At 55.6% G+C, this 27,240-nt stretch overlaps 1 protein-coding gene across 4 annotated transcripts; it reads right to left on the bottom strand.

The window, feature by feature from the left end:
• Positions 1 to 1,898: 1,898 nt before the first annotated feature.
• RHBDL1 (rhomboid like 1) lies at positions 1,899 to 25,199 on the bottom strand. Of its 4 annotated transcripts, none has more exons than XM_037911622.2 (8): positions 24,754 to 25,199; positions 18,467 to 18,625; positions 16,801 to 17,025; positions 16,349 to 16,497; positions 11,911 to 12,023; positions 5,950 to 6,050; positions 5,085 to 5,145; positions 1,899 to 3,537 (listed from the first exon to the last, which is right to left on the bottom strand). In XM_037911622.2, the coding sequence occupies exons 1-8, from the start codon at positions 24,790 to 24,792 to the stop codon at positions 3,266 to 3,268; spliced, it is 1,119 nt and encodes a 372-aa protein (XP_037767550.1). In that variant the 5' UTR covers positions 24,793 to 25,199; the 3' UTR covers positions 1,899 to 3,265. The 4 variants fall into 4 exon arrangements, with proteins under 4 accessions (XP_037767550.1, XP_037767549.1, XP_043379533.1 ...); XM_037911621.2 differs by having other exon boundaries at positions 18,458 to 18,625; positions 24,754 to 25,128; XM_043523598.1 differs by having other exon boundaries at positions 5,081 to 5,145; positions 18,458 to 18,625; positions 24,754 to 25,060.
• Between the last annotated feature and the right edge of the window lie 2,041 nt (positions 25,200 to 27,240).

The raw sequence follows: 27,240 nt of genomic DNA, 5'->3' as shown, positions 1-27,240 counted from the left end.
TGCTACTGGTGCTACAGAGCTATTTGTACTCAGGTGCTGAGCGCTCGCCCGAGTATGTGTCTACGAGCAATGGCATCACACCCCAAGTTTGCAGCGTAGATGTAGCCTGAGGAGCTCAAATCCTTTACAGGTGTCACTGAATTAACCCGTGAAGGACCTCACGGAAGCAGGTCAGGAAAAGCCTCGTCCTCATGCTACAGCTGGGGAAACCAAGGCACAGAAAGGCTAAAGCACTTGCCTGGGATCCCCCAGGGAGTCAGCAGCACAGCCAGGAATGGAGCCCAGATCTCTGACTTGAGCCTCAAAGGCACTTCCCATGAATTTCGATGTACGGTAGGTACCTAAATCCCTTTGAGAAGCTGGGCCATGGTGCTTTCACCAGATGACCTCCCAAACAAATGACATATGGCATCAGGAATCTCTGCATGTTGTCTTCTCCCTGCAGAGAAAGAGCCCTTCTGATCAGTGGGGAACCCCAGAGGGGCAGTGTGGGGAAGCGTGCACTGGTGCTACCCAAACTGTACCTGCTCTGGGCATGAAGATGACCTCAGTCTCCAGGCCTGGCCATTGGGCCCCTTTCCCTGGTGCTAAAGTCACAGGCACAAACACTCACGAGATCATGGTATGACGATCCGTCAGAGAGCCAAGCGGCTGCCCGACAGCACCTTAGAAGAGCTGGATGGACTTGGGGCATTAGATATGCTTTGACCATAGTGCTGGCTTGGCTGAGGGCTGCAGTCCCTGGTTCAACACAGAGCAGGTAGCAACAGGGCAAACTCCATACCACAATGTGGCTCACCTGCAGGAATTCAGTCTCCACAGCTTAGTGCTTGGCCTACTAGGACTGCCAATCAAGGGGCTTGCTGCGATGCGGACAGCTGCCTGCTGAGAGCCCCATTGCATTCCACACAGCCTCACAACCAGCCATGAGATGGTAGCAGCTCCAGTGCTGGGCTGGATTCGAGCTGGCACCTTGGGGTGGTGCCATGCATCTCATCACCAGCTCCCACCCCCAAGACAGCCACTCCAGCCTCCCACTTCTCTTCTCCTGCCCATTTCATCTGCAGCTTCCTCCAGTTAGAAACCAGAATAGTCACCAATGGCCAGTAAGCGTAAAGAGAGAAAAGGGCAACACCATCAACCCGTGGTTCTGGGGCCGGATTTTCAGAGGGGCTGGGATTGGAAGTGAGCCTGACACACTTCAGAATAGGGTGTGGTACTGCCAAGTTAAAGGCCCAGCTCCTCAGCTACTGTGAACAACCATCACTCTACTAAAATTAGAGCTACGGTGATTTACTGTAGCTGAGGAGCTGGCCCCACACTCGGCTGGTGCAAATGATCTTGTCTACATGTGACTGTTAAACTGGATAAAGTAGGGTGTGACTGGAAAGCAGATGAACTATTCCTGATTCACTCCCTGTGGGGACACTCTTATTCCAGAATCAGAGTGCCTTCCTGCAGATTAGCTAAATCCACATCCAAAATGGATTTTGTTAGAACAGAACACTCTTAATCCAGAATAAGAGTGTCCACACAGGGAGTGAATCAGGAATAACTCCCCTTGTAGCCACGCTCCCAGAATCTTAGCATGTTGGACAAACTACAGCAGCACTCAACATATGGGCCATTGGTGGAAGGCAGCCCTACTTCAAATACCCAGTCCTTTGCCAGTCCTCCCTCATCATCAGTCACAAGCCCGGATGTCACAAGTGGCTCTATGTGGATGAGCAATTTTCCATTTGGGCCACAGCAGATGAGGATTATGTCCCATTCAGCAGTGAATAAGCAAGCCTGGCTTCTGGTTCTTTGCCCAAGACGGGGAAATCTAGTCCTCCCCTAGGAGGAGCCAGGGAATGGATGCAACACTGCAGTGGAGACAGACAGAGAGCAGAGCCACATGGTGTGCAAAATATTTATTTATACTCCAAAAAGGGTCAGACTTCAAATGCGGGTCCTGCCTCTTTCCCTCGGCCATCCCTGCCCCTCTCAGCACGAGGCACCAACCCATTGCTCGGGAAAGCTCCCAGCAACGCCTGCCGCCGTGGAGCGACTCCAGGAGGTGTTTCACACCAGCTATTGAAACCTCTGGGGTGTGCAGGCTTTGGGACCTGGAGAGCCAAACTCGGGGTCACAGCTGAAACGAGTCTGGCTGGTCTCAAGCTCTGATTTGGCGCAGAAAAAATCTTGTTGGCACCACAGTCCATCATGTAAAAGAGCAATTTGTGTTGGGAGGCCCTGGCCTGTGGCCCCTGCACAGTGGGTGGGTGCTCAGACTAACCCTGAACTGTGTGCCACGTGAGCTCTTAAAGGGTTAAATAAGCCAGGGAGCACTGTAACTGCCCTTGGTACAGAGACCAGAGCTTGACATGGCTGTTTCCTAGGGATAAAGGAAAGATGGGCTCCCTCCTGACCTGCTTCCTGGCCTGTGGCTACACTGAGATTCCATCAGTCCCTGCACCCAACTGTATTGGCCCTATCTTCTGCAGAGTCAGGGGGCACCCGTGGCTGCTGCTGTCTGCCCGGTCTCTGCTGGCCGTGGGCAAATGGAGTCCCCTCGCTACTCTCTACTGGGCCTGGAAGCAAGGAGCGGAGATTTCATGCGGGGAGCTTTTCCACCCTTACCATGCTGCCCCCGCAGGGCTCTGCCATAAGGGACTGCACGGAGAATGGGGTGCAGGGATGGGGAGAAGCAGGAAAGGGGGAACAGAGAGCATGAGAGCGAGCGAGAGAACCACCTTCACAGGGGAGCAGTATTTTACTGGGGTCCCTGCTGTGCTGGTGCTGCCCAAAGCAGAGTAGCTGGGCTGCCCCCGCCCCCAAGAGAGCTAAGGAGAAGCAGGGACAGGGAAGAGGTACGGGCAGGAAGACTGTACATTCAGTAGGGAGCACTGGCATACCCAGCCTGGCACAGGGGGGCAGGTCAGCCGATTCACTCCCGCCCACGCTCGCCCGGGGGGCACACTCATTCGCTCACACGCAGGAGGGCGGAATAGCTTTCTGGCCGAGCTCGGCTGCGCAGGGAAGGAAGGGGGGTTGCCTCGGGATTTGCGAGCGGGCAGCGTTCCTTGTTTCCGTGTCACGCGTCTGTTGCCTCCCAGCCTCAGGCAGGGGCCGAGGAAGATCCAGTCCAGCATCCGGCTGAAATAACACACTGATAGAAGAAGTGTGTGGCTGGTAACAGGCAGGGCTCCGGCCGGGAGGTTGGCACCCGCATCGTCTGGGTTTTGGCACTTTCAGGGTGGGTGTGGAGGGCCCGGGGGGGATGCTATGGTGGAGGAGGGATATGTGTCCCCAGCAGGTCATAGGCGAATATGTTCCAGAAGACGGCGAAGACAAGGAAGGTGGCGTAGGAGAGCAGCACCACCCACCAGACACACTGGTCCTGCAGGTTCTCCTCGTAGCTGCGCAGGATGGTCAGCCCCATGCTGATGCCCACGATGGCGCCTGCCAGATGGGCCATGAAGCTGGGTTGGGGGCCAGAGGCCACCAGGGGTGGAGAGAAACGGAGCCATACGGCACGGCCCACCTCGGAGCTCACTGCAAGGGGGAGGACGAAGAGTGAGAATGTTCGCCACAACTCTGCTGAGGAGGCTATTGGCTAAGAGCCACAGCTGCCCTAGAGAGTCTTCCCTTCTCATGCCCCAGTCACCTCCCCTGCAAATCTATCCCATCAGACCCTGCTGATTCCCAGCAATCCTGCCCACTGTGCCAGGCCTCCCTTCTCCCAGACGCAGACAGGGGCTTCCCGGTGGAAGGTTGTGCAATTCTTCACCATCAGCATCTGCGTATCGGTGGGGGTGACAAGCTATGGGAAGTGGTGGGCTCTCCATCCCTGCGAGTCCCTACACTGAGCCCAGATGCCTCTGTAAAAGAAATGCTCTAATTCAACTCATCCCTTAGCGGCGGTCATACAGGCCTATGGGGGTAACAACCACCTGCCCTTCCTTTTGGCACATGGGAAGGGGGTAACATGGGGTCCTGGCATGGAAGAGAGTGAGAGCTAGTTCAATCACAACGTACTGCACTTGGGAGCTGTCGCTTACAGAGTAAGGAAGATAATTCCCCCCAGGGCAGGAATCCCTGGGGGGCAGGGTTCCAGGCATCCGGTTTTGGACTGGAACGCCCTGTTGAAAAGGGATCCTGGCGGCTCCGGTCAGCCCCATGGACCAGGCCATTAAAAGTCTGGTCGGCGATGCAGTGGGGCTAAGGCAGGCTCCCTGCCTGCCCTGGCTCTGCTCAGCTCCCGGAGGCAGCTGGCATGTCCCTGCGGCCCCTAGATCCCTAGCTCTGTGCAGCTCCTGGGAACCACAGCCAATGGGAGCTGTGGGCGTGGCGCTTGCAGGCTTGGGCAGCACACAGAGCCCCCTGGCCCCTCCACCTAGGGGCCACAGGGACATGCCACCACTTCCAGGAGCTGCACAGAGGCAGGGCAGGCAGGGAGCCTGCCTTAGCCCCACTGTGCCATCGACCAAGAGCTGCCTGAGGTAAGCACCGCCTGGCTGGAGCCTGCACCCCGATCCCCCTCCCACACCCCAACTCCCTGCCTCAACCCAGAACCTCCTCTTGCACCCTGAACCCCTAATTTCTGGTCCCACCCCAGACCCCATACCCCCAGCCAGATCCCTCACCCCTTCCTGCACTCCAACCCCCTGCCCCAGCCCTGCACTCTCTCCTGCACCCTAACTGCCTCCAAGAGTCCACACCACCAGCTGGAGCCCTCACCCCCTCCCACACCCCAAGCCCCTGCTCAAGCCCAGTAAAAGTGAGTGAGGGTGGGGGAGAGCAAGCGACAGCGGGAGCGGGGATGGAGTGAGTGGAGTCAGGGCCTCTGAAGGGGCGGGGCAGGGGCGGGGCCACAGAGAAGAGGAGGGGCAAGGTGTTCCCTTTTGTGCGATTAGAAAGTTGGCAACCCTACTGGGTGAGGTTCTCTGGCTTGCGTGAGACCGGCAACTGAACTAGGTGATTAGATTGGTCCCTTCTGCCCTTGAAATCTCAAGACACCACAGTGCTGCCAGCATCCTCACCCAGCTAGGCTCCCACAGGCCCTGCTCTCCACTGCCTGACCACATCCGACACGTACTTACTGCACACCAGAGCCAGGACCATCCGGAGCAGCTTGTACGGGCAACGCATCCCCGCCCAGTTCTGTGGACAGAGACCCCAAGTTACGGCGGCATGAGAGCTGTGGCCTGGGATCCCCTTTGGACCATTTCAAAGTGGGGAGGGACCTGAGGGTGGCCGGCCAGGCTGTTGCTCATCATTCAAAATGGCAGCGGGAGCGAGTGGCGCTCCGTGTGCGCAGGGAGCCCACCGCCTGCCCACAGCCGCATCCCATGGAACAAGACATGGTGGCCAGAGCCGGCTTACTGGACCTGGAAAGCAGGGGGCCTGTGCTGGGCCCATCAATGGGCGTAAGCACAGAGATAGGACAGCGTGCAGGAGGCAGATACCCCACACTGAGCCTACCAGAGCTGCCCAGCTGTCACTGGTAATGGCAGAGACACAGACAGAGGCAGAGGCAAAGGCTTCTCCGGGTACCTATCAGACCTCTCCCACTCAGCATTGCCCCCCTGCCAGTGCAGTGCCCCAGCTGGTGCTGGACAGGAGATCAGGAATGAACCGGTCCCTCCTGCAGTGCTAGTCCCCTGGCTGGTTATGTATCAAAAGACACAGACCAATGCTGTTTGTTGGAACGTGAGCAGAATGGCGACTTACAGTAACCCTGCAGGCCCAGACACACCCCTGGCCCGCCATGCTGCTCTCCACAGTACCTGGCCAAATCCCCTTTAGCCTCATCTCACTGGGGGCTCCTGGCCCAGGGACGTCCTCTCTGCTGTCCTGTGACCCTAAGGGACACCAGATCTCCAGTGCCAGGGGGGAGAAGCAGATCAGCCACCTCCCAGTCTGTCCTTCCCCAGGGCTGGCCTGGCTGCAGAGCCAGGTACCTACCATGACAACGTTGGCCAGGTGAGCGGAGCAGAGGGCGTAGACACCCCCCGAGCCTCCGACCAGAGGGGCCCTCATGTCTGTGATGGAGACAGTCAGGGAGCCTGTGGGGGAGAGAGGAAAGGGGGTTACAGAGTGGGGGAGAGAGGATCACCCTAGGCAGGACTAGACCCCTCTCCTGAGGAAGGAAGAGGTGGGGGGGCAGGGCAAACAGGTGCTCCGGGGCGTCAGTCATTCACTCGCTCAGCATCCAATTTGAATGGGAGGTTTCCATACTTGGGCTTTTCCTCTCCATCTGCCCACGTGACAAACTCAGTTACACACGCTCCACCTATCTCCCCCAGCCCCAACCCCAGCGCACTCACCCCTCACACGGCACGGTAACTCTCGGCACAGCCACCGCACCACCCCCCATGCCAGCCAGAACACACAGCACACACCCCCGAAGCCCACACTCCACATGCACCCCACAGGCCGCAACCACATCCCAGGAGCTCACACCTCGCAGCACACGTGCCACACCTTACCCAGGCCATATATACACACTGGCTAACACAACACACACACCCCGCCTACAATCGGCACACTCCACACCTTACCCAGGCCATATATACACACTGGCTAACAAAACACACGCACCCCGCCTACAATCGGCACACTCCACATCTTACCCAGGCCATATATACTCACTGGCTAACACAACACACGCACCCCACCTACAGTCGGCACACTCCACATCTTACCCAGGCCGTATATACACGCTAGCTAACACAACACACACACACTGCCTACAATAGGCACACTCCACATACTAGAAAGAGGTTACTGGACTTTACGCTGGTAGAATCATAGGATCATAGAAGATTAGGATTGGAAGAGACCTCAGGAGGTCATCTCGTCAAACCCCCTGCTCAAAAGGTAGTAACAAAATGTTTTTTTAAGTACATCAGAAGCAGGAAGCCTGCTAAACAACCAGTGGGGCCCCTGGACGATCGAGATACAAAAGGAGCACTTAAAGACAATAAAGTCATCGCAGAGAAACTAAATGAATTCTTTGCTTCAGTCTTCACAGCTGAGGATGTTAGGGAGATTCCCAAACCTGAGCCATCTTTTGTGGGTGACAAATCTGAGGAATTGTCACAGACTGAAGTGTCACTAGAGGAGGTTTTGGAATTAATTGAGAAACTTAACAGTAACCAGATGGCATTCACCCAAGAGTTCTGAAAGAACTCAAATGTGAAATTGCGGAACTATTAACTATGGTTTGTAACCTGTCCTTTAAATCAGCTGCTGTACCCAATGACTGGAAGATAGCGAATGTAACACCAATATTTAAGAAGGGCTCTAGAGGTGATCCTGGCAATTACAGACTGGTAAGTCTAACGTCAGTACCGGGCAAATTAGCTGAAACAATAGTAAAGAATAAAATTGTCAGACACATAGAAGAACATAAATTGTTGCGCAAAAGTCAACATGGTTTCTGTAAAGGGAGATCATGTCTTACTAATCTATTAGAGTACTTTGAGGCAGGGGTCAACAAACATGTGGACAAGGGGGATCCAGTGGACATAGTGTACTTAGATTTCCAGAAAGCCTTTGACAAGGTCCCTCACCAAAGACTCTTACATAAATTAACTTGTCATGGGATAAGAGGGAAGATCCTTTCATGGACTGAGAACTGGTTAAAAGACAGGGAACAAAGGGTAGGAATAAATGGTAAATTTTCAGAATGGAGAAGGGTAACTAGTGGTGTTCCCCAAGGGTCAGTCCTAGGAACAATCCTATTCAACCTATTCATAAATGATCTGGAGAAAGGGGTAAACAGTGAGGTGGCAAAGTTTGCAGATGATACTAAACTGCTCAAGATAGTTAAGACCAAAGCAGACTGTGAAGAACTTCAAAAAGATCTCACAAAACAAAGTGATTGGGCAACAAAATGGCATGTGAAATGTAATGTGGATAAATGTAAAGTAATGCACATTGGAAAAAATATCCCCAACTATACATACAATATGATGGGGGCTAATTTAGCTACAACTAATCAGGAGAAAGATCTTGGAGTCATCGTGGATAGTTCTCTGTAGATGTCCACGCAGTGTGCAGCGGCAGTCAAAAAAGCAAACGGGATGTTAGGAATCATTAAAAAAGGGATAGAGAATAAGACGGAGAATATCTTATTGCCCTTATATAAATCCATGATACGCCCACATCTTGAATACTGCATACAGATGTGGTCCCATCATCTCAAAAAAGATATACTGGCATTAGAAAAGGTTCAGAAAAGGGAAACTAAAATGAATAGGGGTTTGGAAGGGGTCCCATATGAGGAGAGATTAAAGAGGCTAGGACTTTTCAGCTTGGAAAAGAGGAGACTAAGGGGGGATATGATAGAGGTCTATAAAATCATGAGTGGTGTGGAGAAAGTGAATAAGGAAAAGTTATTTACTTGTTCCCATAATATAAGAACTAGGGGCCACCAAATGAAATTAATGGGTAGCAGGTTTAAAACAAATAAAAGGAAATTCTTCTTCTCTCAGCGCACAATCAACCTGTGGAACTCCTTGGCTGAGGAGGTTTGAAGGCTAGGACTATAACGGGGTTTAAAAGAGAACTGGATAAACTCATGGAGGTTAAGTCCAGGATGGGTAAGGAATGGTGTCCCTAGCCTCTGTTTGTCAGAGGGTGGAGATAGATGGCAGGAGAGAGATCACTTGATCATTACCTGTTAGGTTCACTCCCTCTGGGGCACCTGGCATTATCCCCCTTCAGGTAGTTGAAGGCTGCTATCAAATCCCCCCCTCACTCTTCTCTTCTGCAGACTAAACAAGACCAGTTCCCTCAGCCTCCCCTCATAAGTCATGTGCCCCAGCCCCCTAATAATTTTCATTACCCTCTGCTGGACTCTCTCCAATTTGTCCACATACTTTCTGTAGTGGGGGGCCCAAAACTGGTCGTAATACTCCAGATGTGGCCTCACCAGTGCCGAATAGAGGGGAATAATCTCTTCCCTCGATCTGCTGGCAATGCTACTACTAATGCAGCCCAATATGCCGTTAGCCTTCTTGGCAACAAGGGCACACTGCTGACTCATATTCAACTTCTCATCTACTGTAACTCCTAGGTCCTTTTCTGCAGAACTGCTGCTTAGCCAGTCGGTCCTCAGCCTGTAGCGGTGCATGGGATTCTTCCGTTCTAAGTGCAGGACTCTGCACTTGTCCTTGTTGAACTTCATCAGATTTCTTTTGGCCCAATCCTCCAATTTGTCTAGGTCACTCTGGACCCTATCCCTACCCTCCAGTGTATCTACCTCTCCCCCCAGCTTAGTGTCATCCGTGAACTTGCTGAGGGTGCAAACCATCCCATCATCCAGATCATTAATGAAGATGTTGAACAAAACCGGCTCCAGGACCGACCCCTGGGGCACTCCGCTTGATACCAGTTGCCAACTAGACATCGAGCTGTTGATCACTACCCGTTGAGCCCGACAATCTAGCCAGCTTTCTATCCACCTTTCATTTATCCAATCCATACTACTTTAACTTGCTGGCAAGAATATTGTGGGAGACCATATCAAAAGCTTTGCTAAAGTCAAGGTACACCCAGCTGACTTGACACCTCAAAATACATGCAGTGCACAAACATGCATTGGGCTGAATTTATCCCTGCTTGATCCCTGAAACCAACTAGGGTTACACCAGGGATGAACTTGGCCCATTAGGATGACTGGTGGGCGACAGCCCCGCAGGGCTCTTCCTGGCTTTTTGTGCTGCTCTAGAAGGAGTGGAGGTTCAGAGTAGAGGAGGGACACAGCTCCCTGCACACCCCATCCACGGCTGCCCTGGACAGCTGTGCTGGAGCTGACTCCCCGAAGGACTTGGCAGAGCAATTCCATCTAAGGCCAGTGGGCGTGGCAACAACAGGATCTGGGACTGCATCCTGCCAGGTGGGGGACAAGATCTCCCTGTCACACAGGGAAGAGGTGTTTGGGGAATGGAGCCCTGCCCCACACTGCACTGTGTGCCGCCTCTCCCAGCTACGCCACCATGGCTTTGGGGAAATCAGACAGCACTTCTCATGCTGCTCCCAATGACTAGGGAACCGGGGAATGCCCATCACTATAGCATCTAGGTATCAGTTCTGGGGACTCAGGCTTCACCCAAGAGACTCCAGCAGCACAGTGCCCCCTGCAGCATTGATCTGGTACTGACTCAGGTAGTCAGAGCCACCACCACCACTTCCTGCGCTCTTGGGTGGGCTTTCCCATCCATGATGAAGTCTAACGCGATCACAGCGCAAGGTGCTGGGGGTTAGCGACAGCGGGATGGGGGAAAAGTCTGGTTCCGATACTTCCCCAGGGCCCCCGCCCCCGTCTCCATGGATGCAGGACAGGCCACAGCAAAAACCATGGTGCGGGACTGCAAGAGAAACAGAGGTCCCTGAAATGAGGATGATGGGGTGGCTGGGGATTCCACCCTCCACCGCGATGCCAGCTAGTTCCCGCCTCACGGCCACACAAATCCACTGGTTTGAAACGAAGCTATTGCAAGAAGCTGGCGCGGGGACACTGAGCCCCTCAATTCTAGGTCACTGGTTCAAACCCAACTCAGCTATGAGTGAAAGTCAGGGTCATGTGAAGGCTACTTTGGAGTCTCAGTGCTGCTCCTGGGGGGCACAAACCCATCGTGCCTGGCCCTGATTTGCTCCCATTTTTGGCAGCAGAGGGGCCTTGCATGGAATGTGCTGTGGATCCTGGCCTTCCCTCCAGCCTCAGGTCCCTCCAGGTCAGGCTGGGCAGACTAGGGGAGTTGGCACTGCTCCTGCTACCTCTTCTGCAGCTGCAGAGTGAACGTGGCTTACAAGGGCATGGCCAATTTCCACCAGCTGAATATAAAACCCAAAGCTGGGGACCCTCCTGCATGTACTTCCCAGGGTAGCATCATCTGAGCTAGAGGAGAATCTCCATTCGCTGTGGGGCATGTGATGCAGAGCTGAGAAGTTCTGCTTCCATCCAAGAGAGGGCAGCGGTATCACACACACAGCCACTTTACTGCATGGCTGTCCTGGGCAGATGAGATGGGATAATAGCCCTTCCCCAGTGTCCCAGGGCTGGCTGCAGCTGCGTTCCCCCACAGCAGGGTTACAGTACGGGGCTCCACTCTCCCCATGCACTCCAGATATCACAGGGACAATATCGAGACCCACAGGAGGAGCTCTGAACCCCTGTTAAAGGGAGCCAACCCACTGCAATCACTATCTGTGTCTGTGGAACCCAGATCCGGTTTACAGGAGAAGGGAATAGAGCCGTAGGAAGGGGACCTCTGGGAGCAAGTCAGTAACCAACTGAAGCTCAGCAGAGATCTGGGTCACCATCTCTACGAGCCCAAGAAAGCCCGGCTCTCCTGGAAATTGCCCATGAAGGACAATCTTTCCCCCAGCCCTGCTGTCCTCAGCCATTTCAGTGGGGCTCCGCCTGACCTAAGGACACGTAATGTATCACGAGCAGCTCTAATTCTTTATTGATCTCAGCTGGCGGTGCTGACCCACCTTCTGGGAATAAGGGAGACGGAAATGCAGAGCTCTGACAGCTTAGCGGGTGGGTGTGGGGAGAGCCCAGGAGTGGCCTGCACCGCCAGGGGGAAGAGGGGAAGGCGGAGAGAACATGGGAAGGGAAAGACAGGCCAAGAGAGGAGCAAAGGAGAAAAGAAGCTGGCGGGAGAAGACAGCGGTGAGCTCTCAGGCTGACTGCCACAGCATAGGCACACACCTGGGCCTTTGCAGCCGTCTCAGGAGGGGCCCAGGGGACAGCTGAGGACTCGGTTCTAGGAGGATCAGTCACCATGGGAATAAGGGGGAGCTAACAGCCGGGTTGGCAGCGGGACGGGGTCTTGAATGAGCCTTCGCCGCCAGTGCAGGGGAAGGGAATTCCTGCAGGAGGCAGCCTCCAGCCGGGCGCTCCCCACCCACCTGCCAGCACTCCCGCCAGGTAGAGGAAGCTGATGCGTAAGATGCCATGGACCATCTCCAAGGGGACCCCAATCATCAGCTGAAGGAGGGCGTTGAATCCCAGCTGTTCCAGCCTAGACAGAGGGACAAGGAAACACATTCATCCAGCAGTAACTCGGTACGGACTAAGCAAGCAGAGGGCGCTGGCCAGCTGCGCACACAGGGCAGGGGTGGGAGGGTACACGGTGCCCTGTGCAGGAAGGCAGCGGGTTAAACCCAGGGCCCAGGATGGATCAGGGAGTTTCTGGGAATAACAAATGCAAATTGAGACTTTGGCCCAACCCTTCCCTTCTGAAGGCTTTAGGATCCCATGCTGGCCTCAGCACAGAGCAACTAGGCCCAACCGTGGGAGATGCTGGTGAGCACCTGAAATTCCCACTGGCTTCAGTGGGAGGTGGATACCCGCTGCCTCTCAAGAGCCTCCCTCCCCAGCCCAGCCAGTGTGCCGCAACCCTGAGCAGGGAGGGCCTCTGTACGGGGGGAAGGGAAGGCTGCTCTTCATGGCCCAGCTCTGCACATCTGCAGCATCTCGTCTCTCGGCACTTTATACACACCAATGAGTCCTTCCAGCACCCCCGTTTTACTGAGCAGGAGTCGAAACAGAGGGGCAGTGACTTGCCCAAGGGCACAGACTAAGCTAGTCGCAAATAAAACCTCCTGCCTCCCATGCTTCCTTGTGTAGCCCAGACCCTTCTCCTGCAAGCCTCGCTGTGATGGCTGCTCCCAGCCACACCTGTGGATATCCACCCAGGAGGGAACTGAACTGAGCCCACCTAACCTGGGCAGGATTGGAAACAGAGACCAAAAAGATCCCTCTTCCAAGATCCGCTCCCTGAGACAGTCCATCCCATTGCAGCTTGTGTAAACACCACTTCCAGCTGAATTTATTTTCACTTGGAGCCTTGAGAGCCAGTGGCCACATTCACTCACTGAGCTGAGACCTCCCGGGGCTGAGGGTGGAAGGTCTGAGACAGGAAGACCCGGCTGCAGCCTCCTGCCATGGGGCCTGTTCCCAGGAATGCCCTGGGTACATAGCAATGAGTCCTGGCCGAGCCCTGAAATGCCAGGCAGCCTCTAGGATCCCACTGACATTGGCATCGGGGATCTATTTCAAGATAACACCACCCCAGTGCTAAACGGGCGACGTTTCACCAAACAGCCTCCAATTAGAGGGCGGTCTGTTGTTAATCCCACCAATCAAGAGGCCATGATAAGTGTTAACTGCAGCTAATCTCACCAATCGGGGGAACGGGCTGCGCTCCCGTGATCAGACCTTTGTCGTTCCTTTCAATGATAATTATTTGTATCATCCCTAATTGGCATTCTTTGCTGTTACCGCGCTGGTGAGCCCCACAAAGCCGTGGTCTCTGCGCTGAGAGCATCTATGAGGGCGGGAGATGGCTGTCGTCCCCGTTAGACACTAGCTTGGGAAGGAGTCGAAGCCATGTCTCTCCTGCCTGGGACACAGAGCCATGTAACAGCGCAGCTTGCTTTTCTGCTGCTATTCGTGGCCATTGCTGGCCGATGGCCCCTTTGTGTGATCCCTCTTCCCCCTTACTCTGCCTTTGAGCATCAGTGTGTGTGGGTCTGGAGCCGTTCTCATGCAAAATGTATTGGGAGGGCCCCTGGGGTCCGGCCTATTCTGAGCCACTGGTCACTTGCTTCGTTCTCCAGGCATTTGAGGTGAATGCTTGTGCCCTGACACAGATGGAGAAGGGGGAAAAGAAAGAGAAACCCGGCAACTTTGGCATGAAATACATTTAAACACGGGTAATGCATCTGAGCTCACCCTCGATGTGCCCCAATTCTGGGCAGGCACAAGCAGGAGCCAGGTACAAGAGAGCACCTCCAAGTAGCTCAAGAGGAACTTCAGTCCTGCGGAAAAGCTTTCCAGCCCTACGCTGTCACCTCTTATCTCTCGTGACACTGCTTGGCCAGCATGCAAATCCCTCAAGAATCGACAAGGTGTTTCCCACCCCATCATAGCCCCCCTTATCCTGCCTCCCACAGCAACATCATAAGGCTGGATTTATGACATCGCAGCTCTTTCCATGACGACAGACTGGGAGGTGAGCAACCCTGGGATTCGGTCTTGGTGCCAGGATTTAGCTGCCAGGACACAGCTTTTCTTTCACAAATCCTGGCAGCTTGGACGTGGGGAGTAGTACCAGGGAAGGGTTGGCAGAGGAGGAAGGGCCTGGACTGTCAGTAATGCTAGGCCACCAGTGACTTTATCCCTTTCTCCTGTTGGGGAACTGGCTGCTCCACAAATCTGACCCTCTTCAATATAGTTTGATCAGCGTTGTGTGCGAATGAATTGCAGACGGTGGGCTGCTCACCCACTGTCCCAGCAACCATTTGATGCTAAAACTCTGTGTATTTATAGGCTTTTCAGTGGGGCTCATTTCCATCCCAGCTGATGTGCTTACAAGTGTTAATGAATTAAGCCTCACAACTGTGATGCGCCCTCTTTTACAGGTGGGGAAACTGAGGCACGGAGAGCAATTTGCCCCAAGGTCACATAGTGAGAAAATAGTAGAGCCGGGACTAGAACTCAGGTCTTCTGACTCCAAGTCTTATCCGCAACTGTATCCTTCCTTCCAAGTCACTTGGTATTGCTTTTGCTTCCTGATTGGATGACCTCCCCTTTATTATCTGCCTCTGCCCATAAGGAATGTCACTTCATCACAAGACAAATGTGTTGAGTCAAGTCTTGACCACTGGCCCAAATTTGCTTTCTGTGAAATTCGATCAAACCAAACTGCCCGTCCGGGTATTCGAACAGCAAATCAGATCATTCTCCCAGCCCATTGCTTTGACCCTGCCACCCCTCTCTCTGCGTCCCTCCACTGGTTCCGCCTTCTCTATCGCCTCTAACATAAGTTTCTTGTGTTCACTTTCTAGATCCTTCATGTCCTAGCCCCACCCAACCTGTCCTCTCTCATTCTGCATCAATAGGTCAACTCCCGCCCCCGCTCGGCCCAGGAACCCGGCCTCTGTCGCCCACTTCTTACATTTTCAAACAAGCACTTTTGTGCTTTCTCCCCTCGCACTTGAGAGAAGCTCCCTGTGCACAGCTGCAAAGCCACGTCATTGTCCTCCTTCAAACCCCTCCTTCCAACTCTCCCTTGGCATGAGGCCTACAAAAAACTGGACAATGGTTGGGCTGCAGGTGCACTGAGATCGCTGCCTACCATGGTGACTAGACTTGTCTCACTGTTCCGCCCCCATTTCTCTGTCCGTATCTGTCTGGCATCCCTTGTCTTTTACTTAGATTGCAAGCTGACTGTCTTTCTGTTCTGTCTGTACAGCACCTAGCACCGTGGAGTCCTGTGACAAGGGGGTTCTAGATGCTATGATCATACAAAGAGTAATAATAATTATCATAATTAATAACAAAGAAGGGCTGCAAACCCAACTGAGGCTAAATTCTAGTCCCCAAAATGTAACTGTCTCACTATTCATCCAGCTCAAAACCCCCTCCTGGAGTCTGATGTCCTTTATTACCCACAAAGCAAGGCACCGTGCTGGCAGCTGCAATACAAGGTACCGCCCACCCCGTGCCCTCTTAGGGGATGTCTACACTGCAGCTGGGAGCCTTCCTCCCTCCCAGCGTGGGTAGAGACAGACGCATACTAACTTTGCTTGAGCTAGGCCTCTCCGACTAGCAGCACAGGTGATGTGGCATGGGGGAGGCTCCAGGCTGAGCCCAGGGGGTTGGGTGGCCAGCCCAGGCCACCGCCTGTACAACAGTGTCCACCCTGCTATTTTTAGTGTCCTACTCAAGCAGAGCTAGCACGAGCCTGTCTCCCCAGCTGCCATGTAGACAGTGTAGACAGACCCTCAGCGGTACCTGAGCCCTGACCTGGAGGGACCACACCTACGGGGGAGAGGATAGGCCAGTCTCAAAGCCCATTCAGCCCTTGGCCTCTCTTCTGATAATGCCAGGGAGGCGCTGGGGGCTGTTGTGCACTAGGAACGCACTGAGACCCCCACTCCTCACTCCTCACTCCACACAGGCCAACAAAACGCCCATCGGGTGGGAATACCTTTCAGCCATTTCTGATCTGGGCTAGAGACAAGGAGGCAGCCTAGAGGTGACCGGTTCCCAGGAGCCATGCAGTGCCCCAGGAGTTAAATAAACGGTTCTAGTCCGCAGTTCAGAGCAAGCAGAGCGAGCTGTCGCCCATACCTCGACCTTAGCCATGATCTGCAGGCTCTGTGATCTCCGGGGGGCAGATAGGAATTCATATCCCAAGTTCATCCAGCCCTGGGCTGGCCCACCCTGCTTCAGTGACAGTCCCCACCACCCCACCTGCTGCAGAGAGACAGGAACACAGTCTCTCCACACCAGCTGAGCTGCCTACCCGCAGGGGGCATGGGAGTGGTATGTCCTTACCCGACGTGCATGAACATGTAGGTGAAAAATCTCCAGGCCCGGGCTCGGTGCCCCGGGTGGTACACCAGCGGGCTCTTCATGTACTCTGGGTGGTAGGTCTGCAGGACCCACCGGTTCAGCCGGGCCCCGTAGCAGAGGAACACGATGATCTGCAGAAGGGAAGGGGCTAGTTGTCAGTTATGACCGGAAGGAATTCCCCGCCGCGATGCTAGGCCGAGCTGAGCCTGTGATACCCCTGCCTGCTGCCAGGCCGGGTGACTCTGTGACATCCTCCTCCTGCCCTGGCTTTGGAGCTCAGCATCCCCAAGGAAGGTGCCCAGGGTGGATTATTTCCTCAGATCACATGCAGGTGCCAGGGAGCCCTACCCCAATGACTGGTTGCTAGGACCGCCCCTTCTCCCACGGCAGATACAAGGGCAGGACAATGTGGTCCCCCGGAGCAGTCAGCATACCTGGGTCAGCGTGATGGCTGCCATGAAGATGGGCGGAGGGCAGGTGCGGTGCTGGTAGAAGTACCAGCGCCGGTCCATCTCGCAGGGCAGGATCTCATAGGCCACGTAGCGGACAAAGCGCTTGTAGAAGCCCAGGCCGGTCTCGTCCAGCAGCACGTCCCGGGGCAGTGCCCTCTGCCCATTGGCAATAGCTCGTTTGAAGCTACTGGAACGTTTACTGCTAATCTGCAAAGAGAGACCGTGAGGTACACAGCCCGCCCAGCTACTCCACTCCCAGCCTCTGCCAGCAGGGGTCAGCCCAGGGCAGGGATTCCCCGTCCCATTCCTTCCAGTTCCTGCCATCATCAGGGAAGCACTGTGACCCAGGCCTTCTCCATCCTCAGCTGAGGAGAGGGGGAGGAAGGGCTTTTACTGGGGCCATGACGGGTTTGGGATTCTGAGCACACAGCAGGGACAGGGACAGCATGCTAATCTCTCTCTCTTGCCGGATCATTGCCTCGCTCGGCCAAGGCAATCAGGAATAATCTATGGAGAATTAAGGATTTCTTTCTGCATAGCCAGCGGTGCTGCCTGCTTTAGTCGAGAGCTCAGCAAAAAAGGGGGAAAATATTCTTTATTTTCCACCTCCCTATTTGTTTCCCTCTTGGAGGCCTCTCACATGGGTCCTGAACCAGCAACTTAGGTCAGAGCGCCCGCTACAGACAAAGCCCTACTTCCCCGGTTGCAGCTGCTAGAACAGAATGGGGCAGCAGCCCTGGCTGCGTGGGAGCCCCTAGCTGTGAGCTGTCCCACCATCACCCTGGAGAAGGAGCTGTAGGAGCTCCCTGCAGCAGTCAGTGATAAGGGTGGCTCTCGATGGGAGAGTCACATGAGTTCCCCTCCTTTTGCTCACAACTGTCTTTTCCTCTCACCCAGTGCTGGCACCACATGGCCAGCCCTGGGGAGGCCTCCCGAGAACAGCAATCAGCAACACAAACCATCCCCACCATGTCTCAGTTCAGGGAGGGAGCGGCTCTGCTTCTGTGGCCCGTGCCATGCTGGGCCTCCCTGCTCAACAATGCTGGCTTGCGTGGAACAGCCTCTTGTCCCCTGGGAGCTGAGCTGACCTCCCCAATTCATTTAACACAGGCCAGCCAGCAGGGAGTGCTGACTTGGAGTTCCTTCTTCAGCACCCCAGCCCAGCTGCCCACAATGGGCACTGGGCCGGCCTGAGGGATCCCACCAAATGGGCTTCATTCCGTTCTGTGCAGCGGGCGCCCTGGGAGAGTGGTTACTGCCTGGGAGCCACACCTTTGAGTCTCAGTGCCACGTTCAAGCCTGGCGTAAGCGGGGGCAGAGGGCACTGACATCAGCAGGAGCCGGGATCGCTTACACCAGGGATGAATTTGCCCCATGGTCTCTAACACCGAACTAAACGGAGGGCTGGGTTTTGCACTTCCCCTCCCTAAAATCCTGCCTTTGAGTGGCAGGTCCATGCACATGAGCGATGCCCATCTGTCCTTCAGTTGCCACCCTGAGCCTGTCCTCTTGGGGGCTGCAGGATTAGAACTGCCAGGTGGGTTGTTCCAGCTGCAATGTTTCCTGGGCAAAGCATTCCCTGGCAGCACACAGATCTACAGCGCTTGCACAGCGCCTCGGGGCTGTTACTAGTACTCACGTTACTGACCAGGTCTACCAGCTCCTGATAGCAGATCTGTCCTTCATCGTTGCTCTGGGCCAGAGCCACCAGCATCTCCAGCTTGGCGGGATCCAGGGGCAGCTCATGGCTGTGCACCAGGCTGGCGAAGGTCTCTACGCCAATGAAACCGGTGTTGTCTGGATCAAGCTGCAAAAGAAACCAGAGTCAGAGAACCCAAGGCCGAAGGGGGTCAGCTCCAAGCATTGGGAAGATGGCACTGCGGCTGGAGTAGATGGGAGCTTCCCTACACCAGGACTCTTACACTATTCCCTAAGGTCACTTCTTCTAGGAGAGGCTGGCACTGCAGTAGCTGTCAACTTGTGGGGAGTGGAGTGGCTGGGCGCTGCCCCACAGTCCTCACTCTGCTACAATGCCTGGCACAGTCATGGAGGGAGATTTTTAAAGCAAAGGATTTCAACAATGGGTTTTACTAACCCTGGAAACCCTCAGCCCAGCTGCTCTGTCTCTCTCACTCTCCCACATGAGTGCAGCCAAGGAAGTCTAGGACATGAACCAAGAGCTCCTGAGACTCAGTCCAGACCACAGAATCCTTCCACTCCATCCCTCCTACACAGCTCCTAAGATGGGAGAGTGGGCTCTGCTAAAGGCAGGAGAGAAAGTTATGGGGTGACTTGATCACAGTCTATAAAATGGGGCTAATGCTGCCCTGTCTCACTGGGCACACTCACTAACATGCGCGGAGCTCAGGCAATTGAAGCTCTGGAAGGACAAAGAGAGGTAAGTCAGCATGCGCAGGAACCCCTAACCCTAGCACCTTTGTTTATGACACTCCTGCCTCTTTCTCCTTCACCAACAAGCCCCCGAATTCTTTGCAGGTCAACTTCCAGAAAGCAGAAGCTGCACGTAAAATACGAGGGCCTTGGAAAAGGAGCAAAACTCACAGGCCTTCAAAAGGCTTGGGGAAGGGGGGGTTAGGAACATTGTCCTAGCTCTACAAAGGACAATGTTCCCCAGGTGGGTGACCCCTTCAACCTGCCCTACATTTACTGGGAGAGCATGGCTGGAATCAATAACCAGCTGTGATTACGGAGTTCAGAACCAAGGTGTCCAAACCCTGAGTCCTTTCAGAAACTTCCCAGATTCATACCTCAAGTCCCAGCAATTCCAGCTGCAGTATGAGCAACGGATCAACTCTGAAGACCTTGAACCTGAATCAGGACACGCAGCCCAATGTCGCCCCATTTCCCAACTTCTTCTGAGCTTCCCATGCAGTTTAAGAACACAAGAAAGGCCACACTGGGTCAGACCAATGGCCCATTTAGCCCAGGATCCTGTCTTCCAACAGCGGCCAATGCCAGATGCCCCAGAGGGAATGAACAGAACAGGACAGTTATCAAGTGATCCATGCTGTGTCGCCCATTCCATTTCAGCGTGTCCACATCTGCACCCTCCTCTCAGCTCCAAACTCTTTGAGATGCAATGCCCCTTCGGTGTGCAAATGGAGGGATTCTGATGGGCTGATGAGCGGGCCTTTTTCAAGTTCTCCTTTGCACTTCCCACCCTTTCCCTCACATCCCGTCTCCTGCTCCCACTTCAGAACAGGGAGCCAGACTCACACTGGCTCAGGTAAACAGAACCCCATCGAATTCCCCGCGCACCACCTTCAGCTCTTCCAAAGTGTCACGTCCTCACTCACCCAGAGCAAAGCCACAGTCATGCTGGATGTACCAGGAAGGTTTGTATCCAATTTCCTCCTTGAAAAGTACTTTGAATAATGTGGGGAAAGGGCTAGTCTTTAAAAAAAAAAAAACACGCTGGAAGGTCAAGAAGAAAAGTCAGAGTGTGGCTAAGGGCCCTGCCGAGGGCATGACAGAGGCTGGGTTCTGCCCCGGGGAGGCAAAGCCAGTAAAACAGAATTATTCTGAAAATAATATTGCCTCTGTCATCTTATTCTCCAGGGAACAAAATGCAAAACACAGAGCTCCCTGGCAATGTCCTTGTGGAATGGGCAGGACGGAGAAGGCTGCGGGACACGGACACGCTATTCTGGTTTGAGCTGAGGGAGACTGCAGCCTCTCCAGCCCAAAGAATCTACTGCTCCCTGGGGCTACTGACAGACCTAGTGGAGATTTCGCATCTCGCCCTGGAGGGCGCAGCAGCTGCAGAGAGAGCCCAATCCAGGGAAGGGGAAGGGACCCTCCTCCCCGCAAGAGCATGAGAAAGGGGATTACAAGGAGGGGGGATGCAGCACATGGCCAAATTAACCCTTTGGAAGCTGATCACAGCACCTAGACCTTGCTCTAGACAAGGAAAGCAAGTTACAAGCGGAGCTTTCTAGGGCAGAGGTTCTCAAACTGTGGGCCGCAGACCGAGCTCCACTCAGGTGGTCCGCGGACAGTTCCCTCTAAGGTGCGCACCTGGGCGGCTGCACACAACAGAACAAAGGGCCACCCACCTAATTAGAGGAGCCACGCAGGCTCGACTTCACTAATTAGGTGCCTGGACCCTGGAGAAGATGCACTTGTTAGGTGAGGTAGGGGCCTTGGGGGGAATGGGGGTAAGTGGGAGGGGGCAGTGGGGTGAGAAGAGGGGGCGGGGGGAATTTGGGATGTGCAGGGCTGCGGCAGCCAGAGAAAGAGACGACTTTCCCCAGCTCCAGGCTGCTGTGGTGGGGGAGAGACCCCCCCTCCTTCCCAGCCCCAGCTCGGGGGCTGCCGTGGCGGGGGAGAGAGGGCACATCCATCGCATTAGAAAGGTAAAACTACTGATATAAAAATATGAGTTGTGTGCTTTTCTTTGTAGAACAAAAAATATTATTATAAAGGTTTTTTTATATAGCGCTTTTATTCAACGCATTTTACACTAGTTAGCTAACGGTGCAAACAACATTTGGAAAGGTCATTAAGTGGTCCGCTGAGACCCCCTGCAACTTTCAAGTGGTCTGTGGAAAAAAAGGGTTTGAGAACCACTGCTCTAGGGGTTACTGCCTCTCCACAGCACTTGCTCCTGATCCTTCATGTGGCTGGCCATGTGCCCTGGGCTACATTTCCAGAGCCCAGTGAGCCTAGGATGGCTCTGCTGTAGGAGGGGTGGGGCAGTGCTCCAGGAAGCAGTCAGGAAGGGGCTGTGTGGGGGCAGTGTAGGACATTGCACCCCCCCACAATAAACCCCACGTCGGGTACCAATTCCACTTTTACTTTCTCCTTGGAGCCCCCAGTTCCCTGCACACTGGGCCTAGCAGGGAACTGAGGGCTCCAAGGAAGCTGTGACACCCGTGTTCACTGAACAGCATCTCAGGTAGGCAACCCCCCAGCATAAGCAGCCACATCCAAGTGTGGGCTAGTGGATAAATAGCTACGGTGCTGGACTGGGACTCAGGAAACTTGGGCTCTATTCCCAGCTCAGACACAGACTGGCTGGGTGGCCCTGCCCACGTCACTTCACCACTCAGTGCCTCCCTGTGCCTCCCCTTCTTTGTCTCTCTAGGTTGTAAGCTCTAGCGCCTGTCTCTTACTATTTTACGTACAGCGCCTAGCGCACAGGGGCTCCCACCACACTTGTGGCCTCTAGGTATGACTGTAATACATATACCAGGAATAATAATCCCTAGGGTACTTTCCAGTACCACTGGGTTTGGCCTCCAGTAAACGACCCACTTCCACCAGGCAGCCACTTGCCCCCTCTCCCTGGGTATGACAGCTGGGCCTCCATTCAGCTCACTAGAGTCAATAGCTATTCACTTCCTCTTCCTGTGGCCAATACCATTGCCATCGCTGCCCCCTCGCACCACCGTGTACTACAGCAAACGCACATGCTCTCACCCATGCACACCACACATAAATGCAGACCCAAGCACACACAACACCCGTCTGCATGCGCGCATACACACTGCACATGCATGCACGCCCTATGTGAATGCACACCCATCTACACGCATATATAGACACTACAGTATGTCCACACTTAGGATCACACACTTGTTCTGCATAGGCACACATACACATGGAGATGCACACATAGTATACCTCCACATCTCGTGTACACGCATGCCCACCCACATGTACACACGGAGATGCACACACACTATACCTCCACATCTCGTGTACACACATGCCCACCCGCACATACACCTGGAGATGCAGAGTATACACATGCCTCACACATATGTATACCTGTACGCACATGATACGCACGATAAATATGTATGCCTGCACCCTCCCCACCACACACACACGTGCATGCACATAGTATACACAGGCACACACCCCATGTGAAAGCACACCCACCCACCTGAATATGCACATAGGCATTTCATACACCCAGTATGCACTTAGAAGCACACACATACCCACATATGAGCATGCACACTTGCTCCATGCTTGCACAATACACACGGAGATGCACATCTACCATGCATGCACAAGTGCATACATGCACTCAAACACACACTTGCCCAGCTTCTCTCTTGCCTTGTGCATTTCAGTGCAAATTGGCCAGCCCATAACAGACCAAAACAGCAGCAGCAAAGTCATTCCCCACTCAGTGGCCTGCAGAGACCCCATCTCCAGCCACATTCCAGCGCCTGTGGCCTGCGCCCTCCCAGATCAAACTGTCATCACCGTTGCTCATATCCCCTGCACCTAAGGCTGCAGCATCACAACTCCCACAGGGCACGAGGACTGGGAAGTTTATTCAACCTCTAGCTGCTGAGAAAGGTTGGACATGGAGGTGACAGGATCTGAAGCCCTCCCTTAAGAAGCTCTCTAACCTTTGGACGATCATCTATAGGCCAGTGGTTCTCAGCCTATTTACCATTGTGGGCTGCATATGCAGCTCTCTGTGTGTTGTGTGGGCTGCATCCACACAATATATATACTGCTTGTATGGCCCTGAGGAGGTCACCTGGGCTACAGCTATGTGCTGATTGGGCTGCAAGTGGCCCACGGGATGCAAGTTGAGAACCACTGCTCTAGGCTGACTGGCATTGCTGCTTCCCTGCCCCCAGGAGTGTAACAGGCCCAAGCTCTCTCCCTCATGGCAACCCTTTCCTTACAGAGATGTTTAAACACATGTGTACCCCTCAACTCCTGGAGGTTCAGCTCAGATCCCACATCCGATTGCCAGTGAGACGCCTGGTAACCCAGCTCCCCCCTCCAACGAGGTTGTGGGACTTGCCCAAGGTTATGCAGTGAGTCATAGGGATAATTATTGAAAGGGGAACTTGGAGTCTAAATTCCTAACTGAAATTAACGACCAATCTCCCCCACATCAGAATCCCTGGCAGCGCAGGGGACTGGCTAAAGAGACTGAATTTGGCTGCCAGAGTAGATGAAGGGGTTCCAGCCGGGAATCAATCAGAACAGAGTGCTGCTCAGTTCCACCAAGGGTTAATGCATTAGGGCCCAATCCTGCAATCAGAGCAGAGAGCTCAATGCAACACAGTGTTAACGCATTAGGGCCCGATCCCGCGGTCAGACCACCATGTATTAATGCACTAGGGCCCAATCCTGTAGTCAGGTCACAGGGCTCAGTGCCACCATGTGTTAATGAATTAGAGCTCAGTGTTTCCAGGTGCTGGACACCCCTCACCCACTCTTTGCCCAGTCTGAGGGCAGCTGCTGCTGCTCAGCGCTGCACTGAATCAGGTCCTTAGCCTCAAACCTCTGAGCTAGAGAGCTCTGGGCTGGGATGAATGAGGAGGTCAAAAGTGAGAGGAGCTGCATGGCCACTGAGGCTGCTGGCTACAGCACATATTTCCCCCTCTGCTGCTCGAGCAGGTGCCCCGATCCAACACCCTTGGCGGCCGGTGGTTCAGGAGGTGCCCCCGGAGCTGGAATAGCAGGGTCACGGCAGGCCAGCTTCAGAGTGCCTCTGACGGAGCTGGCGGGGGGCGGGGGGAGGATGCTTGGCTCTCACTAGTGTAAGCCGCCCCCTCGCTGCCAGCAGGCACCACATCCACGCTCACGAGCACATCCGTTCTATTTCAGAGGCACGACAGAGACGGTGCTGGCTGAGGACACCAGGGCTCCCCGCCTGGACGCCACCAGGAGGGGGAGACAGACCCCAGAGGTGCACGTGGCCTGGTCTGCACGAAGCCACGAGCTAACGACACGGCATGGGAAGAACCCACCAGGGAGATACCAAGGGGATGGGCACAGAGCCGGGGTGGCACGTCTGCAGAGAGCCCCTGTTCCACTGCCCCCCCCCATGGAAAGTTAGCCCCCTCCCCAGCCTGCATGCCAGAGCTGGGCTGGCACCCACCCCATCCGAGCTGGAGAGGAGCAGCAGCCGCTGCCTTGGAAACCAGCACTCACCTGCTCCTGGATGAGCTGCAGCAAGGAGCTCCTATCCATATACCTGCCGGGGCTGGCTGGCTGCAGGGGCGGCCGGCTGCGGGGCTCATCGGAGGCACGAGGCGGCGCGGGGCGGGTTTGCTGCTCGCCTCCCAGGGCGCCGGGAGCGATGGCGGGGGGGGAGCCGGGCTGCAGCCGCCGAGCCAGCCAGCCAGCCCCGCGTTGCTGCGGAGCGATCGGAGAGCGAGCGCCGCTCCTCTCCCGCACAGCCGGGCTCCGGGGGCGGGTGCCAGCGAGAGGGGCTGCGGGAGACGCGGGGCCGGGAGCCAATGGCAGCCCAGAGGGGGCGGGGGGAGGGGGCAGCCGCGGAGCGCCGAGCCCACCGGAGCCGGGAGCGACGCTGCAGCCGCCTCTGGCGCTGGCGAGACACCTGCGGGCCCGGCCGCCGGGGAGCGCACGGGGCGGGGTGCGCGGCGGGCACGCAGCAAACGCCGGGCGGTCACCGGGATGCTCTGGGCACCTCCCCCCTGCATCCCGGGTGACACCCGCCCGGGCACAGCGCCCCCTGTCCCTGCATCCCGGGTGACACGCGGCCCGGGCACAGCGCCCCCTGTCCCTGCATCCCGGGTGACACCCGGCCCGGGCACAGCGCCCCCTGCCCCTGCATCCCGGGTGACACCCGGCCCGGGCACAGCGCCCCCTGTCCCTGCATCCCGGGTGACACCCGGCCCGGGCACAGCGCCCCCTGCCCCTGCATCCCGGGTGACACCCGGCCTGGACACAGCGCCCGCTCCCCCTGCACAGCGCCCCCCTCCCCTGCATCCAGGGTGGTACCCGCGCACAGCGCCTCCTGCATCCAAGGAAGTACTTGGCCCGGGCACAGCGCCCCCTGCCCCGTGAGTGGTACCCGGCCCAGGCACAGTGCCCCCCCCTTGCATCCAGGGTGGTACCGGGGCACAGCGCTCGCTGCCCCCCTGCCTCTAGGGTAGTACCTGGCCTGGGCCCAGCACCCCCTGCCCTCTACATCCAGGGTGGTACCCGGCCTGGGCACAGCGCCCCCCTTCCCTGCATCCAGGCCAGTACCAGGGCACAGGGCACCCTGCCCCCTACATCCAGGGTGGTACCCGGCCTGGGCACAGCACCCCCAGCCCCCTGCATCCAGGGCAGTACCCGGGCACAGGGCACCCTGCCTCCTATAACCAGGATGGTACCTGGACACAGCACCCCCTGCACCCCCATAACCAGAGTGGTACCCAGGCACAGCGCCCCCAGCCCCCTGCATCCAGGGTGATACCCGGGCACAGCACCCCCTGGCCCCCTGCATCCAGGGTGGTACCACTGCACTAAGCCATTATCTGTCTCTCCAAATGTCCCCGGGCCCGACCAAAATTCTCCCCCTGCTGGTGTCTCAAGTGAACTGTAAGCTCTGGCCTGGCCTGCAGATGTGCACAGCTGTGGGCATAGGAGGTGCAGGGTACATGACTAGCTGTTGGGTGAGTGAGCCACGTCCATGGTAGAGGGGGTGGACAGGTATTTGAGATGTAGTTTCGTTGTGATGACTGCATGAGTTTGAGCTCCTGGCTCTTTGGAGCTTCCTTCCCCAGTGTGATCCTCCGCCCTGAGACCCCTCAATAACTTCACCCCTCAATAACTGCCATGGAGCTGCATGGCGGAGATAGGGGATGCTGGCAGCAAGGAGGCAGGTTAATAAACTGTGGAATCCTCAGAGCCTGGTGCTGTGAATATTCATCCACTTCCCAGCTGTACCCGCGCGTTCCATAGGGCGCGCAACTGGAGGCAAGATGCCAGCTCTGCTCCAGCCCTGTAAGAGAGGGGGCAGCCCAGGGCACATGCCTGCTAGAGCTCGACCCGGGTGGAGGGGCTTCCCTTGGGGCAGTGGAAGGAAAGCCAGGCTGCGAGTTCCTTTGGTGCTGGGCTCCTCCTGGCTGATCCCAGCTGTGGCTGCGGGACAAAGCTGCCAGAGGAGGTCCTGCCACTGGGCTGGGCCTGAGGACATGCATTTGCACTTGCGCTTTCAGGCCTTGCTAGCTCTGATGCAATTCAGCTACAGCGGCAATAGTGAGCTGCGGAGCCGGTCTGCTTGCTGGCCGGGGCTGCCTTGTCCTCCGTCCCTTCCTCTGCCCTGCTAGGGGGGCCCGATGGGCCGTGCAGACTCATCCCTGGGAGACATTGTTGTCCTCATCACTCCGACCCCTCTGATATGGGTGGGATGGGGCCCTGGGTTCTCTGGGATAAATCTCTCCTCTGCAATCTCAGGGCTCCCTCTGCCTCCCTCCCATCTGGGCATTTCCACGGTGCAGCCTCGCAGCCAGCCTGCCTGGGGATTCCAGCGTTGCTAATATCCAGCATCGCGCTTCTTTTAGCATGTTGCTGCACTCTGCCTTCGGGCAGCGAAGGCGAATTTAGCTCTTCATTAGAGAACACTGCGCACCAAGGACAAGTCCCACACTGGCATCGCACTCACCTCCTTGGCCAGAGGCTTCTCCC

This window comes from Chelonia mydas, chromosome 10, assembly GCF_015237465.2.
Source record: "Chelonia mydas isolate rCheMyd1 chromosome 10, rCheMyd1.pri.v2, whole genome shotgun sequence".
In the NCBI taxonomy this organism is placed as follows: domain Eukaryota; kingdom Metazoa; phylum Chordata; order Testudines; family Cheloniidae; genus Chelonia; species Chelonia mydas.
This window is presented reverse-complemented; position numbering and strand designations above follow the sequence as displayed.